This window comes from Arachis hypogaea, chromosome 16 (genome assembly GCF_003086295.3).
Source record: "Arachis hypogaea cultivar Tifrunner chromosome 16, arahy.Tifrunner.gnm2.J5K5, whole genome shotgun sequence".
In the NCBI taxonomy this organism is placed as follows: Eukaryota; Viridiplantae; Streptophyta; class Magnoliopsida; order Fabales; family Fabaceae; genus Arachis; species Arachis hypogaea.
In genome coordinates this window covers 17,492,634-17,510,458 of record NC_092051.1, presented here as the reverse complement: position 1 = coordinate 17,510,458, position 17,825 = coordinate 17,492,634, and the positions used below count along the sequence as shown (strand labels likewise).

Genomic DNA, 17,825 nt, shown 5'->3' with positions numbered 1-17,825 from the left:
TACTTCATCTAGACCTGACATTGGATCAAAGAAGTACTTCAGGAATTTGCTGCTTTATTGGAAGATCCCTTAACGTGTGGTCAAGAAAAAAGCAGTCCGTCGTGGCTCTATCCATTGCAGAGGCTGAATATATGGCAACGTCATCATGTTGTTCCCAATTATTATGGTTAAAAACCTAATTTGTCGATTACAAATTGAAAGCTAAAAATATTCCTTTGCTTTGTGACATGAGTGCCATAAATATTTTCAAAAACCCTGTTTTACACTCAAGAATAAAGCATATTAAAGTGAGATTTCACTCAATAAGAGAACACGTTCAAAAAGAAAATATTGATATTCAATTTTTTAAATCGGAAGAATAACTCGTTGATATATTCACTAAGCCTCTAGCAAAAAACAGGTTTTGCAAATTAAGAACTAATTTGGACATTATTTGTTATGATTCATTGTTTTAATCATGCTAATATGGTGTGTGAAGATTTTGCCTCAGAGGTCGGTATGAGACATTTCTGGGCAGATGAAAGGCCTTCTGACAAGAACATCGAAGTTGACTTTAATTTTTGAAAAATACACCAAGTGGGCCAAGCAAACTTGTTGATCTCAAATGGTCTATTGTGTTTCCTTAACCCTCCCTTTTGAGCCCAAAATGAGTTTCTTTTTCATAAGTGGGCGTCGTTGGTTTTTGTTAAAAATTAATTCACATTATTTAAATCTGTCTTTTTGTACATTAAATATTTATTTCAAGTACAATCTTTTTTCAAAGCTAGTCTCTATTAGGTTCTGTCTTTTTTTCTTTCCAAGAAGCATTCATAACTTGTTGCAGTTACCATTATCCTCATTTCACATCATCATATTACTTGCAAAACTCTTCATATTTTACATTATCAACATTTCAAATTTTTCGAGAAACTGCAACTCCTCTGTGTCATTAAGATGAGGAAGAAAACTGATATATGAAGAGGCACGTTTGTTTAATACCAAACAAGAATCCCAGAAACCTCCCGAAACCAACTCACACCTACATTCACATTCACTCTCATTCTCCTTCTCCTCCACACACGGAACCCATGGCTAGAACTAAATCCACTGCTTATCGTCCAACCGCCTACTAATGCGTGAGCATTTTCCTATCTTTTCCTAGTGAATTTGCTTTTAATTTGTTAAGTTTTATCAAGAATTTATTATCTTTCAGCCAGTATGGATGCTACTTTGAGTCTTGTACAATTCTGTTTATTTTAGGTAGTATTTGGTTGGATTTGATGGAGTTTCTGCAGAGAAAGAGAAGAAACCAAGGAGCTGACCAGCGAGGAGCGACGCGTACGCGTGATTCGGAGCTTTCCATGGCGACGCGTGCACGTGACTGACGCGTACGCATGAAAAGCGAAGTTGCCCAGCGACGCGTGCGCGTACCTGACGCGTACGCGTGATACGCGAAAAAGACCATCGACGCGTACACGTGACTGACGCGTACGTGTGATATGCGCCACGTGCAAAAAATGCAGAAAAACGCTGGGGGCGATTTCTGGGCTGTTTTGACTCAGTTTTCAGCCCAGAAAACACATATTAGAAGCTGCAGAATGGACAAACCGAGTGGTCCCCATCCATCAACTGAAGACTTGTTAATTAATTCTAATTTAAATTCAAATATTATTTTTAGGAAAAGATATTATTTTAGTTTTAGATAATAGATTTTAAATTAATTAGGATTTGATATAAAAGGGAAAAGAAACTTCTCTTTTGGGGATCCCCCATTCCAGACTACCAAAATACATTTTATCAGAATCCTTATTTTCTTCTATGAACCATGAGCAACTAAACTTCTATTGTTAAGGTTAGGAGCTCTGTCTATTTGTATGGATTAATTTTATTGCTTTTTCTATTTTAATTCATGTATGAATTTATAATTTAAAAATTGTTTTCGCTCTTTATCTTATGAAATTGGGTGGAACGGAAGTATGACCCTTTTTCTATTTGAGTTCTTGTATGACTTGGAAAAGCTCTTTACTTGAACAACAGCTTGAAAGCATATTCTCCTAAATTTTAATTATTTGGATTTAACGAGATACGTGACATATAATCCTTTTATTTTGGGTAATTAGAGTTTTTGTGGCATATAAACTGAAATTTGATCATCACCCTCTAATTGGAATTAATTGACCAAGGAATTGGCTGTTGATGAATTTTAGAGGAGACTAGAAAGGTCTAAGGAATTAGGATCTAGTCACATATAGTTTGCCATAAATTAAATCCTACATGATTAAAATAGTTAGTAAGAAAAGTTAATCTGGAAAATTAGATAACTCTGAAACCTTAACTGTTTTCTCCATAGTTTATTCCCAGTTTACTTACTTGCCCTTTCTTCAATATTCTTTATATTGTTTAATGTCTTTTGAACTCCCAAACATTACTTTCTGTTTGCCTGACTAAGCCTATCACTCAATTATTGTTGCTTCATCCATCAACCCTCGTGGGATCGACCCTCACTCACCTGAGGTATTACTTGGTACGACCCGGTGCACTTGCCGGTTAGTTTGTGGGTTATAAATTCCGCACCACCTACCAAGCAACTGAACCTTTTCATCCTCTATCATGCCCTAGCACCTCAAAGGGAAAGTGTCCAATGGCAGAAGAGGAACCTCGTTCTCCTCTTGCTCGTCCTTCTACAAGACCTACTCCTCGATCCGTTCCTCCTCCTCGTCCTCGCCCTCAAATAGGTAACCATCGTATCCTTCTTCGTTCAGTCAAAAAACCCCCTGACCATGATCCATTTGCCTTCAAATATCATTTTGCAAACTTACCCTACTCGCATTTAAATCCTTTTGTTTTTTCATTCACAATGTACTTCGAGTTTTATAAAGCTGTTGTTGTCAAACGTCTTTTGTGCTCTTTATATCTTGCTGATCTTCCTTTTTTAGCTGCCAAAGAATTTGATTTTGTTGAAAATATTGAATTTCTAGACTGAAACCACCTTTTTATTATTCAAAATTCTGTTTATCCTAATCTAGTTCGTGAGTTATGTGATAACATAACCTACCATAATGAAAATATTCACTCTTATATTAAAGGCTCTGAAATGAATTTGAATCAAGAGACAATTAATGAAGTCCTAGGTTACACTAATGTTGGTATGAATGCTTATACCTCTAGTAAATGGGATAAAGACTTAGATCTTTTATACCAAGATGCCTTAGCCTCACTACAAAAAAAAAAAAGGACTATGGTCACGGTGAAATAGCTAGTGAAAAGAGTGACCATAGGTCTATCGTCACGGTTTGACCTATGGTCACGGTTTTTTCGTCGTGGCCATAGATCTATGGTCATGGTTTTTTTAGCTATGGTCACAGTTGTAGTGATCAAATTCTAACACTTTAGGCCACGTTTTTCTACCGTGACCATAGGTTACTATATGGTCACCCTTTTATTAAAACCGTGACCATAGTCTAATCTATGATCACAGTTTTAGCGTAACCATAGCTTACTCTATGGTCACCTCTGTTTTATACCGTGACCATTGCCTAATCTATGGTCAACCCCTTTAAAACCATGACAGTAGCTTGTCTATAGTCACCCCCTTTAAAACTATGACTATAGTCTTATCTATGGTCACCCTTCTTTAAAATCGTGATCATAGCTTATTTATAGTCACCTTATTTTAAAACCGTGACCAAAGCCTACTCTATTTTATGAGATTTATTTTTTTTAAAGCATAATCGCATCCCAAATTTATGATAATCGCAAAATAAGTCTAAAAATGAAAAATTCAAGAAATCTAGATCATAAAATTTATATTATAAGCTAGATATATTTTTAGTCCAAACGACACAAATCAAAATACAGTGTAATTTATCCATTACATGTAATACCAGGTAAAGTCTCTTTAAAAATATAGAAGCATCAAAATATTATATTTAGATAACTAAAGTATATATGAGACCCAAGGTTGAGAAGAACTAAAAAATTCGAGAAAAAGAAAGTTGAGCAGAGACCAGAATTCATGAAGATTGTTCTGCACCAATAAAAGAGATAACATACAACAATAAGTACTTCAGACGAATAATATGCATATGAACTGATAATGTTATTAAAAGAGATTAAAAAATAAATGGTTTGAACACAAATATGATCTAGGTAGGATAGGGCACTATGTTGACATTTAATCTATGTAGTTGACCCACCTAGTGGGGCAAGCTAGTTATGTTTGTTTTTTAAATATGATTATATAGATACATGATAATTTAAAATAAACCAAACAAACACACATTTCAGAAATTACAACTCAAGAAAAATACTGAAACTTTAAAGCATACTACTGTTAAATTATTTTCACTCCTAGTGATCAAAATCACTTTGATTATTCAAAGAACTATTCAACAGAAACATACAATGATTAATGCAGAATGCCTTCACATATGGTGAAAACATAACAATTGTTCCCCAGAACAATGGCTTGTTGAGTTTTATAACAGATTTTTCTTACTAGATGAAGTAAAAGTTAATACTGGAATGATGCACTGAAACTCATAAAAGATTATAAGAAATGAAATAGATAAATCAAGACTAGATAAATCAACTGATCGATAATTCAACCTTACTCCACTAATACTGTAACACATCCAAAAGCATGTTCACTGTGCAGAATCGAATGACAATATATGCAAACCAAGGCCAAATCTGTTCCACTTACCATTTCAGTAGATTGAATTTCATTTATTCCATTCTCATACACTCTTATAAGCCAGTTTAGCCTAGTAAGTTGGTAATCCTTCAATTTTTTCTTCTTTTAGGTATTCTTCATTTTTCTCCTCTTCTGTCACTTTTGATGCATGGCGGCCCCTAAAATAGACATCATTGAATGCAGGGTGAGTTTTTTTATACAACACAACAGAGTTAAGAAAAAACATAAATCTTCAGTATGTTCAAATTGTATTATAAAATAGAAATAATTTTTTTGTTTGCAGTTTTGATTGTATTTTTTGTGTAGTTGCTTCTCACAAAAGGGTGATTTAATAATAAGCTCTACACAGATTAATCCAAAGATATTTAACATGATACTTAGTGCCTAGGACAATGTTTAATTATAACAAGGGAAAGAATTTCTCTCCAGCACATAGCCACAAGGGTACCTTATTATTTTTTCGTATATAGAATTATATGGCCACACTTGTCTTTATTGAATAATGCCTTTTTCAATTCATCTTAAGATATTATTTTCTTTGCATTTAGACATGCATTACATATTTCAAAGCAAAGAAGGCCTAATTATTTAAAACTATAAAGTTTCTTTGTGAAAGATTATTAGTTCTTTCAATTATAATCAAGAGTAGAATAATTTACACAATAAATATAATTTTGTACATGTCTTGTAGAAACATTTTATAATTAACCATCCTATCTTTCTTGCTTAGTATTTTTCCTCAAAGTCATGACTTATGCAGATCTCTCCTATTTTAATTTTTGTCTTTGTAGATTTTCTACCTTCTTTACAAACATGTTTCTCTTCTATTATTTATGGTATTTACTTCATTCATAGTTCTAGAATGTAATGATTTGTGTCTCCTTAATTAAAACAAATCTAAGTAATATCTCTTTAAACTAATTTGTGTTAAAGACTTTTATAGAATAGTGTTCATATGGTGAAATATGTATATTATTTTCTAAAGCTAATTAACTTATGAGGCACAGTATGCTAACACATAGTTTGTACAAAAAGCTAATCAATAAGCCAATTGCTAAATTACAGTATGCATCAAGATAAAGAATGTACCTGCCTCTTGTCTTCTGAGATGATTGTTCACCTTTTACAAAATGTGCAAACAGCTTAGTCTGCTGTAAGAGATATTTTAGTCTTCCTTTTCCTTTATTATTCTGTTAGAATTATTTAGTTATTAATAACATGAACAGATTACAATAATAAGAAGTAAATCAGCACATCTACACTTACCATATCGGCATCTATGGCTGCATTTTGTGCATCCAATATCTCCTGAAGCTTTTGTTTTTTCATTTTTTGCATCTCTTTCAATCTAGCCTTCTCACACTTGCCAGGATTAACAACATCTTCACCCTATTATCCAAAGACACAAAGTTAGACTTCCAGTATCTTCACTCTATTCATCTTTTTTATTAGGTGCTTGATAACATTTCTCATCCCAATAATAGAAAAATTTTAACTTTGCTACAGAGTGAGGCATAGAAAAAATAAGAATCAAAATAAGATAAAAAAAAACCCTAATTTTGCAGTTAATATAAAAAAGTGCAGGTTAATGGATGCATATCTTTGATGCTCATCACAACCCATAGAGAAAATTTCTGACTTAGAAGTTATGTCAAGAACAAAATCCAAAATAATATATTAGAATCTTGAAGTAAAGTTATAAAATACATAAGAAAAAAAAGGCATCTTACTGCTTAGTCCATTGCAGCTGAAACATAGAAAACTATAATGATTGAGTAATTAGTAAAAAAAAATCAGCAACAAAATAAAAATAAAAATTCTAATAAAAAAAATCCATGCTTAGTTACTAATACATCGCATCAATTAACTTGAGCAAAGAGATTCAGCTTCGTAAAACAACAAGGCAACAATAATTACATAGCACAAAATTTAATAAATTCAACTAGAAACAACTAACTCAGCAACAATTAGCAACTTAACAATTTAATAAATTAGTAACATAGCAGCAAGATTTGAAAAACACAGCAACTAAAAGCAAAGCAAAAAAGTTAAATAAATCCAGCAAGAAACAACTAACACAGCAAGCAAAAAGTGAAGGGGTACATTAAAGTATTAAAGCTATCAGATTTAAAGTTATTAGATTACAACTTAATAAAACCCTAAAGCTCAATTTGGTTTTTAGCTTAGGAATTTGGTATATTGTTGGGTGAAGGGGTCAGAGGAAAAGGGAACAAACATACCCGAGCATGCAGACGACGCAAATGACGAGAAGAGAGAGACCAACCACAGCGATGACGCAAACAGCGAGGCAGCAACAACCGCGAGCAACGCCGGGCGAGAAAGCAACGACGACGACAGATGCACAGGGAGCACCAACACGCGACGACGCAGTGCAGCGAGCCACAGACGGAGGCGACGATGCCGTGCGTTCAACGACAACGCAGGGAGCAGTGTGGTGGTGGTGGCCGGTGGCAACGATGTGGCCGGTGGCTACGAGAAGAAGATCCCTTTGCTTTCTGATGAGCGTATTAGTGTGTGAGTGAGCCATTGAGAGACTCGAGTGAGGCGAAGGGAGGGGGGAATCGAGGTTAGTTTTTTATTTTCTTTTTAAAATGGCAAACGAAGATGTTTTGGGGGTGGAGAGCGGATGAAATGACGTCGTTTAGGGAGGGGTTTTAAAAAAAATTTAAAAATCGTACTCTATGGTCGCCCCTCAAAATCGTGACCATAGACTCACCCCTAAAATCGTGATCATAGATATCTTTAGATTACTTTCCAAAATCGTGACTATAGATCCTTTTTAGGTCACTCATTCGTAAAATCGTGACCATAGACTATTTTAGGCCACCCCTCAAAACCGTGATCATTTGGTCACGGTGAAAAATCGTGATCATAGACGATTTTAAGTAACGAAAACCGTTATCATAGACTCTTTTAGGTCACCCCTCAAAATCGTGACGATAGACCCTTTTAGGTCACCCTTTTTTGGTAAACCATGATCATAGACCATTTAAGGTCACCTCCCAAAACTGTGATCATAGACCCCTTTAGGTCATCCCAAAAAACCATGACCATAGGCCCTTTTAGGTCACCTTTTTTTTTAAAAAAAATCGTGACCATAGATCCTTTTTGGTCACCCAAAAAACTATGACCATAGACTCCTTTAGGTCATCTTGTAAACTGTGACCATAAATCTTTTTAGACCACCATTTTTTAAAAAACCGTGACCATAGGTACTCTATGGTCACCCTTTTTTTTAAATTGTGACCATAGCTTTTTTGTCACGGTAAAAAATTTTTATCGTGACAAAAAAAAAATCGTAGCCATAGATCCAAAATATTGTAGTGCTTTTGTATGTATAATTATTTCTCTTATTGATGGTCTTACTCCTAACCACAAAGTCCTAGATCCTGTTCGTACTCAACTCTACCAAATCATGAACTATATAATCCTCCCTCAATGGCGGTTTATATAAAAAAGTTTCATTCTGTGACAAATTGGTGTTGTATGCCATTCTCATGAAAATTAAAATTTTATTTGCATATTTGATGATGAAGCATATGTATGACTATATCAAGAGTGATAAGAATCTTCACTTTCTTATGGCATATTTTTAACTTTCTTCTTTGAATATTTTAGTGTTGACCTGACCCATGAGTCTTATGAAAATAGAAACTCTTACTTAAAAGGGGGTGGTGCAGTTAAGCAAAAAAAGAAAGAACCAATCGTTTGAAAAGGGTGGATCTCAATAAAGAAGAAGAATTTGAAGATATTCCTCCTAGATCAACCACTGGAACATCTTCCTCCTCAAGCCACAGGATTCTTCTTAATGATGTTGCCAAAGATGTCTTATAAGAATTTGTAAATTTGTCCAACTACCTCATCTCTTTTAGCCAACAAGAGAGAAAGTTTGCAGTTCCCAATGAAAATGTATTGCGCAAGTTAAGAGATCGAGTGACTGTACTTTTGAAGTACATGGACAATCTGAATGATAATGAGACACCACAGTCAGATCATAAGGAACCCCTGGACTCGACGGATGAAAGCTCGGATGCCTAAGAATGTCTTTTGATGCAGATTTCAATTTGTGTTTCTGATATCTCTGAATTTATGATTTATGTTTACCTTACTATTTTTCATACTTTCGAGATGATTGTAAAACTAAATTAATTCTCTGATATTTTTTTAGTAATAATTTTATCTTTTGCATCTAACCTATCTTTTGCAGGGCTATTTGATATTTTTGTTCCCTCTTTGATGACAAAAAGAAGAGTAATTCCATGATGCCATGATATAGTTGGGTAGGATAGATTTTTAAATGTGTTTGAGTAGTAACATGATATATTAATAGGACAGATTGTTAAATATGGTTGATTATTGCTAATTATTGATATTTTGATATGTTTGGTTATTGTATTTAGATAATTGTTGCATAAGTACTTTGATAAGGTGCATTCAGTTGCATTTTTTGGCATTTAGATGGCTGTTGCATAAGTATTTTGATAAGTTGCATTTGATTAATTTTTTGGTGTATAATTGAAAATTTATGACTTAGGTAATTAGCTTAAAGCCCATCAAGTGGGAGCACAAAGTACGAAAGATAGGGAAGTCATTCATACAAATCAAAGCGGTATAAACCAAAGGAAAGTTCCTAATCTCAAACTTGTATTTCAATTCCTTTAATTCTATTATGAATGATATTTATCGTCAAAGGAGAGATAATTGAGTTTAAAAAATAATAATCATATTTTTTATGATGACAAACACATTGTATTTGGTTGAGTTAAAAATCTAATATTGTGTGTAATTTATTTAGTTATTGTGTAGAAAAATAAACCGCCTAAAATTTCCTTGGCAACACACTCTTCTCGTCTTTGGTCCATAACCATTATACCCATACACTCTATTTTCTTTTCTAAACCAAAATCTATATGATTACCCACAAATTAAGGATAAAAAGATGTTTCATAAGCTAAATGGTAAGTTTAGATGGTTTCAAACAAAGTAAAAAAGGTGGATCACTAAACTTATGCACTAAAAAGGAAAAAAAGTAAAAGTCAAAAGTTAGAGTTAAAAAGTAAAATCGAATCTTATTTGATGTAGAAGAAAATAAAAAAGATGAGTAACCATCTTTGTACAACCACACTAACTTGTTGAAACTACTATCTTTCTACTGCACATTTTCGGGTAAGAAAAAAAAATGGAGATTGTTTTCTCTGTTGTAAATCAAAAGTCACAATTAAAACTTGAAACTAAAGAATGGATCAATGGTTCAAATAGTTGAAGTCCAAAGAAAAAGAAAGAAAGAGAAGCAGCTAGCCAACTCCACCAGCCATGAAATTCTGGTGCTGTCCTATAACTTCTCTACGTCTCTAGTCTGTCAAAAGTGTTCTACCAAACTGAAGTTTTGGAAGCTTTATTCTTATATAAAAAGGTAAATGGTCAGAAATTGAAGTAAGGAGAGAGAACCCACAAATCTAAACCTACCCATCATCCTCACCACTCAAGTATGAAGTTTTGGAAGTAATGCACCTACACTAAAAAGAGCATTCTACCAAGATGGAAGGTAACATTAGAGAATTCTAAAATTGGGTTATACTTATAGCTTTTCAGTTGTTTTAATTCTTCTCCTTCATGTTTTTCTATTGAATATTCCAGTTTTTCAGTTTTGTCTTTCTTTGTTTCATTCAATGGAAAAATGCATAAATGTGAGGATTTAGAAAAAATCATTGAGAGAAAAGACAAATGATTATGTCAATCTCTTTTGTAATATGTTTCTGTTTTATTTTTTGTGCCTGAGAGGTATTTCTTGCTAAATTGGGTGAGCACTTAGTGTTGAGAGTTTATGGAGTGAACCTAGCCAAATCAAGCTTGGTTAGAAGTTTTGTTTGTCATGAATAGGATTAGGGAGAATCTTAAGAAATTGGTGTATGTAAATCTTTGAAAAGATCGTGGAAATTCAACCATGGTTATAGTGGAGACTGGATATAGAATACATTGAACAAGGTGGCTGAACTAGAAAATATGGTTGTGTATTATTCTCTTCTCTTCTCTACACTGTTTTTAGTTTGTTCATCATAAAACAAAATTAAATTGTCTCATGTATAATCACTTTCGCAGACACAGCAAAATCTATTTTTGGTGATAAAATCTAAAAAAAATTAAAAGCGTCTCTAAATTCAATCCTCTTTCTCTAAGACATTAAAAATCTCCAATTTTAGATACTTAATTAATTAATATGATTTAAAAAATTTGATTTATTTATCCTACATAACAACAATGATAATATTTTACATTGATATTAGGAGGTTTCTCCTGGTTAGACAATTATATAAATATATTGTCATTGCATTATTTGAAACTCGATTTTTTTGAGGAACGATTATTGATGGTTGAACTCTTAATTTAAAGTCATACGTATGCTTAGTTACATGTCTAGAGTCAATGCTTAAACAATTAAGCATGCTTATGGCAAATCAAATAGATGTTTTTTAGAATTTAGACAAACAAGCAAAAAAGGGTCATACAAAGTTGTGGTACAATCTCCCTCTTTTTTTATTTCTTTTTTTGGATGTACTTACATTTTTTTTAGGTGAACATGCAACTCATTCTTAAAAATTAAAATTAATAAACTAAGGTTTAATATTAGTAGAATTTTAGATTCTTAGTCCCTTCGAATCGAATATGATTAAAATGGACTAAACTTATTAGATTAGATCGAATTCAATATCAACACTTTTTATTCTTTAATTCAATCCGCACATTTGTATCTTATTAATCAGATCTGATATCAAGTATATTCGTAAAATATAAAATATATTAAAAAATTATTTTTTAAAAAATTCATAAAATTCTTTTTTCATTATAAAAAATCTCCTTTTTATTTTTTTAAATTTATTTATTTTTAAAATATTATTAAATTAAATTTTTTTAAATAATAAAAATAAAAGAGTAAAGTATCTTTTTTGTCCCCAACGTTTGGGGTAAGTCTTATTTGTGTCCCTAACGTTTAAATCGTCCTATTTGTATCCCAAACGTTTATAAAATGATTCAATGTTATCCTACTATCAATTATACTAATAAATCAGATTATATTTTTCAATTATTCTCACTTAGATGTATTCATTCTCAATTAGGTCTCACTTGGATGTGTTCGATTTTAATATTATACCTACTATTTGTGTTTAGATTCAATTATATCCCTAGAAAAGTGAATCATGTAAATGTTGTAGGAATTAGTTTCAACTTTTGATGAGCTATTTTTCAGAATGGATCATCAATTCTATCCCAGACATTTGTATTCTAACTTTAAGAAGAGATTTTAAAAACTCAAAATAAAGCGTTCATGATGTGTAATTGACGTCAGGATAACATTGAATCACTTTTACAAACGTTAAGGATACAAATAGGACGATTTAAACGTTAGGGACACAAATAGAATTTACCCTAAACGTTGAGGACAAAAACGATACTTTACTCAAAATAAAATAATACAACTTAGATGAATAATAAATTATTAATTGAAATAAAACATAAAACACAATATATTATATTTACTTATTTATTTATTTATTTATTATGTGATATCTCGATCCGATCTTATTAGAGTATAGATCCGATTATATCCACAAATTACGGATCAAATATGAATAAATATTGTAAATTTATAGATATAATCCAATTCATAAACTTGTTTAGTCTTTATATCTTCATATAATATTTTTAATTATATATTTATTATATTTAATATAATTAATTTATTTTAATAATAATTAATAAATATAAATAATTTTACATTTTTATTATATCTAATATTATTCAATTATTCTAGTGATAACTAATAAATATAAAATAGATTAAACAATAATAAAATAAAATATTTTTGGGATATATGATAGTTTTCACTTGTTTGCACTAAGAAATTAAATCCTAGTGGTGGTCTCAGAAGAGGAAAAAGAATAACGCAATTGCTTCTTAAACCCTATTGCTTGGGGAAGCAGAAGCAGCGGCGGCGGAGGGTTGAAGATGTTAGATATTAACCTGTTCAGGGAGGAGAAGGGCCACAACCCTGAACTCATCCGCGAATCTCAACGGCGTCGTTTCGCCAGCGTCGAACTCGTCGATGACGTCATCAATCTCGACAAGGAGTGGCGCAAGCGTCAATTCGAGCTCGAGACTCTCCGCAAAGACTTCAATAAGATCAACAAGGAAGTCTCCAAGCTCAAGCGTGTACGCCACTACTTCACTCTCTCAATTCCATTTATTCATTTTCTTCAATTGCATCATTTCTTCGATTTTTCCTCAGGCTGGTGAAGATGCAACCAAGATTATTGCCGAATCGGAGGAGACTAAGAAACTCATTGCTGACAAAGAGGTCGAAGTTCGCGACACTCTCAAACTCTTGAACTCTAAATTGGAGAGCATTGGAAACCTTGTCCACGATTCTGTTCCCGTCAGCGATGATGAGACCAACAATGCTGTCATTCGAACGTGGGGAGAGAGGAGGCTCGAGCCTAAGCTAAAGAATCACGTCGATCTAGTTGAGCTTCTTGGAATAGCAGACACAAAAAAAGGTCACAACTTTTCTTTTTATGATCTTCAATTCAATGCGTGTATCTATTGTTGTACCATTGGACTAGGAGTTGACTTTAAATTTTTAGCATGTTGAGTTTTGATTTACTATACAGACTATGTTATTACATGGAGCATATCTTTTGCATTTCAACGTCATGTTGCTTGATACATAACAGGAGCTGATGTTGCTGGAGGTAGAGGCTTCTATCTTAAAGGAGATGGTGTTCGTCTTAATCAAGCACTCATAAACTTTGGTCTTGATTTTTTGGAGAAAAGGGGATATACTTTGTTGCATACTCCTTTCTTCATGAGAAAAGATATAATGTCAAAGTGTGCTCAATTAGCACAATTTGATGAAGAGCTTTACAAGGTACCGAATATTGGTTAACATGTTTAAATCTGTATGTGTTGAAAGCCCTGTTGTATTATGACAGTCACTAAAGCTTAAAATGAAATTTTCATCCCACCATTATTTGTTATGCAGGTAACGGGTGAAGGAGATGACAAATATCTGATAGCTACGGCTGAGCAGCCCCTATGTGCTTATCATCTAGATGATTGGATCCACCCAACCCAGCTACCGATAAGGTATTCATTGATCAAATTTAATGATGCATGGTAAATTGGAAGAGTATTGTTTTAACCTTGAAAAGATGTTTTTTTAGATATGCTGGATATTCATCTTGCTTTCGAAAAGAAGCTGGCTCACATGGTCGAGATACTCTTGGGATATTCCGTGTTCACCAATTTGAGAAAGTGGAACAGTTTTGCCTTACTAGCCCAAATGACAATGATTCATGGAACATGCACGAGGAAATGTTAAAAAACTCTGAAGATTTCTATAAAGAAGTATGATTTTGCCCTCATAAAAGCATGGTTGTTAATTATTCTACATACATTGGTGTGTAAATGGTTGGTTGTTTCCTACCTACGTTGACTTCCCAAACCCCTAATTCCCTTTCAATATTTGCTGCAGTTGAACATTCCATATCAAGTTGTTGCCATTGTGTCTGGTGCTTTGAATGATGCTGCAGCAAAGAAGTATGATCTAGAAGCATGGTTTCCATCTTCACAAACTTACAGAGAGCTAGTATCCTGTTCAAACTGTACAGACTACCAGTCCCGAAAACTAGAAATTCGATACGGGCAAAAGAAGGTCAGTTATGTTGAATATCGTTATCAATGTTTTGATATGCCACGTGTGGAATCTGATCCCACATCCCCTCAAATGCTATATCATTCCCAGTGTAGTAGCTATTTCTTCCGGTCAAAGAAAAAAAAAAGCTTTAGTAATATTTCTCAACAATTTGGTAATAGCAGATTTCATTTCTGTTGCCTGGAATATGTCAATAATATTTATCTAGTGATCTGAATTCAGGATATGCATTATATCTTGTAATTTCTTAAGAGCAAATATTGATGATGATGATGACGATGATGATGTATGTGTGCCAAGAGTGGAGTTCTCTATGCATATATTTTGTGATTAGACTTGCAGGTCTCTGTATTCCTTTGTTGTGCTATATCTGAAATAGATGCACCTTTTGTTATTTAAGTTGAACGATATTTTGTTTTGACACTTACCTATGCACCAATGATCTTTCATAATTCTAACTTATCCTCTTTGGTGTTGCAGAGCAATGAGCAAATGAAGCAATATGTTCACTTGTTGAACTCTACTCTCACAGCTACTGAGAGGACCATTTGCTGCATACTTGAGAACAACCAGAAGGAGGATGGTGTAGAGATACCCGAAGCCCTCAGACCATTCATGGGTGGAAAGACTTTCCTACCTTTCAAGAACCAACCAGTTAGTGAAGCCAAAGGGAAGAAATCAAAGGCCTAAATTTCATTTAGTCTCAATGATATTTATGAAAAAAGAAAATGTTCATTCACGATTTTGTTCAGAAAGGACGTACTTAGATATTCAAACTATAACTTAAGTTACTACATTGTAGAAGTCTTAACAAAAGTTTTATTTAATGACCTTATTCCTTGCTGGCTTGCGTCACATTGTTGATGTGAATGATGATATTATTCAGCCCATCATGTTTGTAATGTTATAATTTTGGTTGAAGGGGCATAAACCTCAAATACTAGAAGATGTTGTGGGATTCTGAAGTCTTCGTGGTTTCTGTCTTGCAGGTCATTGAAATTGAACCATGTTCAATTTAATGGATCTGCGTCTATCCTGGCTTCAATTACAAATTTTTTTGAAAAGAGCAATACCGTCTGGAAATTTGGGACTAAACTATTGAAACAAGTTTTGTAATAGAATAATGACACAACAGATGCATTGTTGTGGTGCCCAATCTTTTTAGCTGGCTCTTAACAGAGTAGCATTCACGGTCATAACTCTTTTAAGGACACTGTTTTGATTTGTTCTTTTGGGAGAATGAACAATAAGACACATCATTTTTTGGTATAATTTTTCTCTCGGTGCGCATAGTAACTAAAATCAAAATGACCACGAGCTGAGGCAATGATTATTACTGATTGTCGCTTAATAATACATACCATTACTATTAGAGCCTGGAAAAGGGATATTTTATTGCAAATTATTGTTGTGTACTATTGAATAATGAGTAATGACCAACAATGTTACAGGGTTTCAATAAAAACATAAGAATAGACGTTAAATAAAATAAAATAATAAAATAATTACTTGCCAACATGAACAACCATATCTAGCTGTACAAATAGTATATCCACTCTTAAACATTTCCCACAATGAGTGGCACTGCAGTTCAAATATTGAACCTCCAGATTCAAGATCTTATAACTTGAGCATCCTTAACTTTGTTGGTCAAATTATCTGAAACATGCTGTGATTCTTATGAATGATGATGACAAACAGATTATACATGTATGTAAGCTTTGGCTTGAAGAAGTAGCATATCTACTACCTGTTGTGTAAGGGGTCAGGAGAGGATGGAACTTCTCTATGAACTGTCTCGAAAGAGTAAGAGCCTCCATCACCATCTGTTTCATTATTGTTAATGCAGCTTTTCCTCCAACATGGAGGAGATTGAAGAACATACTCATCCACTAGTGTTACTTTTAGATATCTACCACCCAACACTCCATCTCTTAGAACTGAAACACTTAATAGTATCATCAATAAGAGACACCCCACTTGACTCCTTGATGAACTTGACATCATCAAGAGAGGACAACAAAAGGATCAAGAATGAGAATGTGTAAGAGATAGTAGGAAAAAAAGAAGGATCTAATTAGTAGTGTCAAAAGCTCAAACAAGGTTAAGGCTCAACTAGATTAGTATTTTTGGTTATAAATGGGGCCAGTTTTTTCTCTGTTTCCACGAACTTCCACGTGTGAATCGGCCATAATGGAAACTGTAGTAGAGAAAGAACAAATGGTCAAGGTTGTGCCTCACTTAATTAGTAATATAATTACCGAATCACAGTTCATATTTGACCGTTTTTCCATGCGCCGTACTTAGCTGGTGCTCATATAATGAATGTTAATGTTAATCAAACAATACAAGAAACTAGAGTTTAAGCATTGATCTTTGGTAAAATAATGTGTACACTATTAGGTTTAGATACCAACCATTACATTCTTCAAAGTCAATTAAACAAGTCCATCATTGAACCGCAATTCCAGGATGAAGACTTGGACCCCTTTGTTTAATTTATTATATGATGCCATTTTTTTCATACTTAAAGTCTAAAATTACACTTAATGTCTCCACTTAGCTTGTGTTATTTTTCTCAATGAAATTTTCTAATGCTAGTGCGTCATTTCTTTAACTATGTCCTATGGAATCTTCACATTTTTAGCAATATCAATGTCTCACAAAACTAAGATATTTGGCAGTTGAAGAAGCAAGCGATTTCAGTAAACAGTACATGGTATCTTTTTAGCTCACGTTTTGTTTTCTAATTAGGCTTAAAAGGTTTCGAGTGATTATTTTAGTGAGGGCTTGTTTGTTTCTTTGGAGTTGTTTGTGGCAGCTTTTACATTGTGTAGTGTTGGGGTTCGTCTTGCTTCTATTTAGCTGCATAGTTGTGTCAGAAATTTGTCATTAACTGATTATTAAAAACTTGTTCCAATGACTTGTGACCCTGAGCTTGATTTCAATTAACTGAATACTACTTCAAGTTGTAGACACTGTCTTGGTCGGTTCCTAATAGTTCTCAATGTTAATCGGGGCGAAGTTTATTGTCTCGACTCTCGAGTTTCTAACTTTAGTTTTGGGGCGTTTATGGTATATCCGCGTATTTATCCGAATTCGATTCGAAAATTGCGAATATGAATTCGATCTGTAAGGCTATCAGATCAGATCCACATACTAATAGTATTGAATTGTGGATTTTGTGTAGGTATCTGCAAATTCGCGTATCTACAAAAATAAAAAAATAAATAAGTACATTTTTTTATATTTTATTTCAACTAATAATTATCATATATGTTGTATTATTTTAATTTATTATTTAAGAAAAGTATGCTTAATATTATTTTTAAAATTTTTTTTTGTATTTTGCGGATATATCCGATATCCGATCCGATCGGATCGGATCCAAGCTTAAAAGCTGCGGATATTGGATCCAAT

The 17,825-nt window shown here is 33.2% G+C and overlaps 2 protein-coding genes across 5 annotated transcripts; one reads left to right on the top strand and one right to left on the bottom strand.

The window, feature by feature from the left end:
- Nucleotides 1-3,770: 3,770 nt before the first annotated feature.
- LOC112758884 (uncharacterized) lies at nt 3,771-7,322 on the bottom strand. 4 transcript variants are annotated; one of them, XR_003179845.3, is made up of 5 exons: nt 6,916-7,322; nt 5,942-6,064; nt 5,765-5,865; nt 4,685-4,833; nt 3,771-4,006 (listed from the first exon to the last, which is right to left on the bottom strand). XR_003179845.3 is itself a non-coding variant. In XM_029293495.2 (5 exons), the coding sequence occupies exons 1-4, from the start codon at nt 7,221-7,223 to the stop codon at nt 4,746-4,748; spliced, it is 576 nt and encodes a 191-aa protein (XP_029149328.1). In that variant the 5' UTR covers nt 7,224-7,317; the 3' UTR covers nt 3,771-4,006; nt 4,685-4,745. The 4 variants fall into 4 exon arrangements, 2 of the variants coding, with proteins under 2 accessions (XP_029149328.1, XP_029149329.1); XR_011873949.1 differs by having other exon boundaries at nt 5,769-5,865; nt 6,916-7,320; XM_029293495.2 differs by having other exon boundaries at nt 6,960-7,317.
- Nucleotides 7,323-12,548: 5,226 nt separating this feature from the next.
- On the top strand, nt 12,549-15,363 carry LOC112758148 (serine--tRNA ligase). Its single transcript, XM_025806743.3, has 7 exons — nt 12,549-12,904; nt 12,981-13,248; nt 13,426-13,619; nt 13,734-13,837; nt 13,915-14,098; nt 14,226-14,405; nt 14,886-15,363. Exons 1-7 carry the CDS (start codon nt 12,701-12,703, stop codon nt 15,093-15,095), a joined length of 1,344 nt encoding a protein of 447 aa, XP_025662528.1. The 5' UTR covers nt 12,549-12,700; the 3' UTR covers nt 15,096-15,363.
- The last annotated feature ends 2,462 nt before the right edge of the window (nt 15,364-17,825 follow it).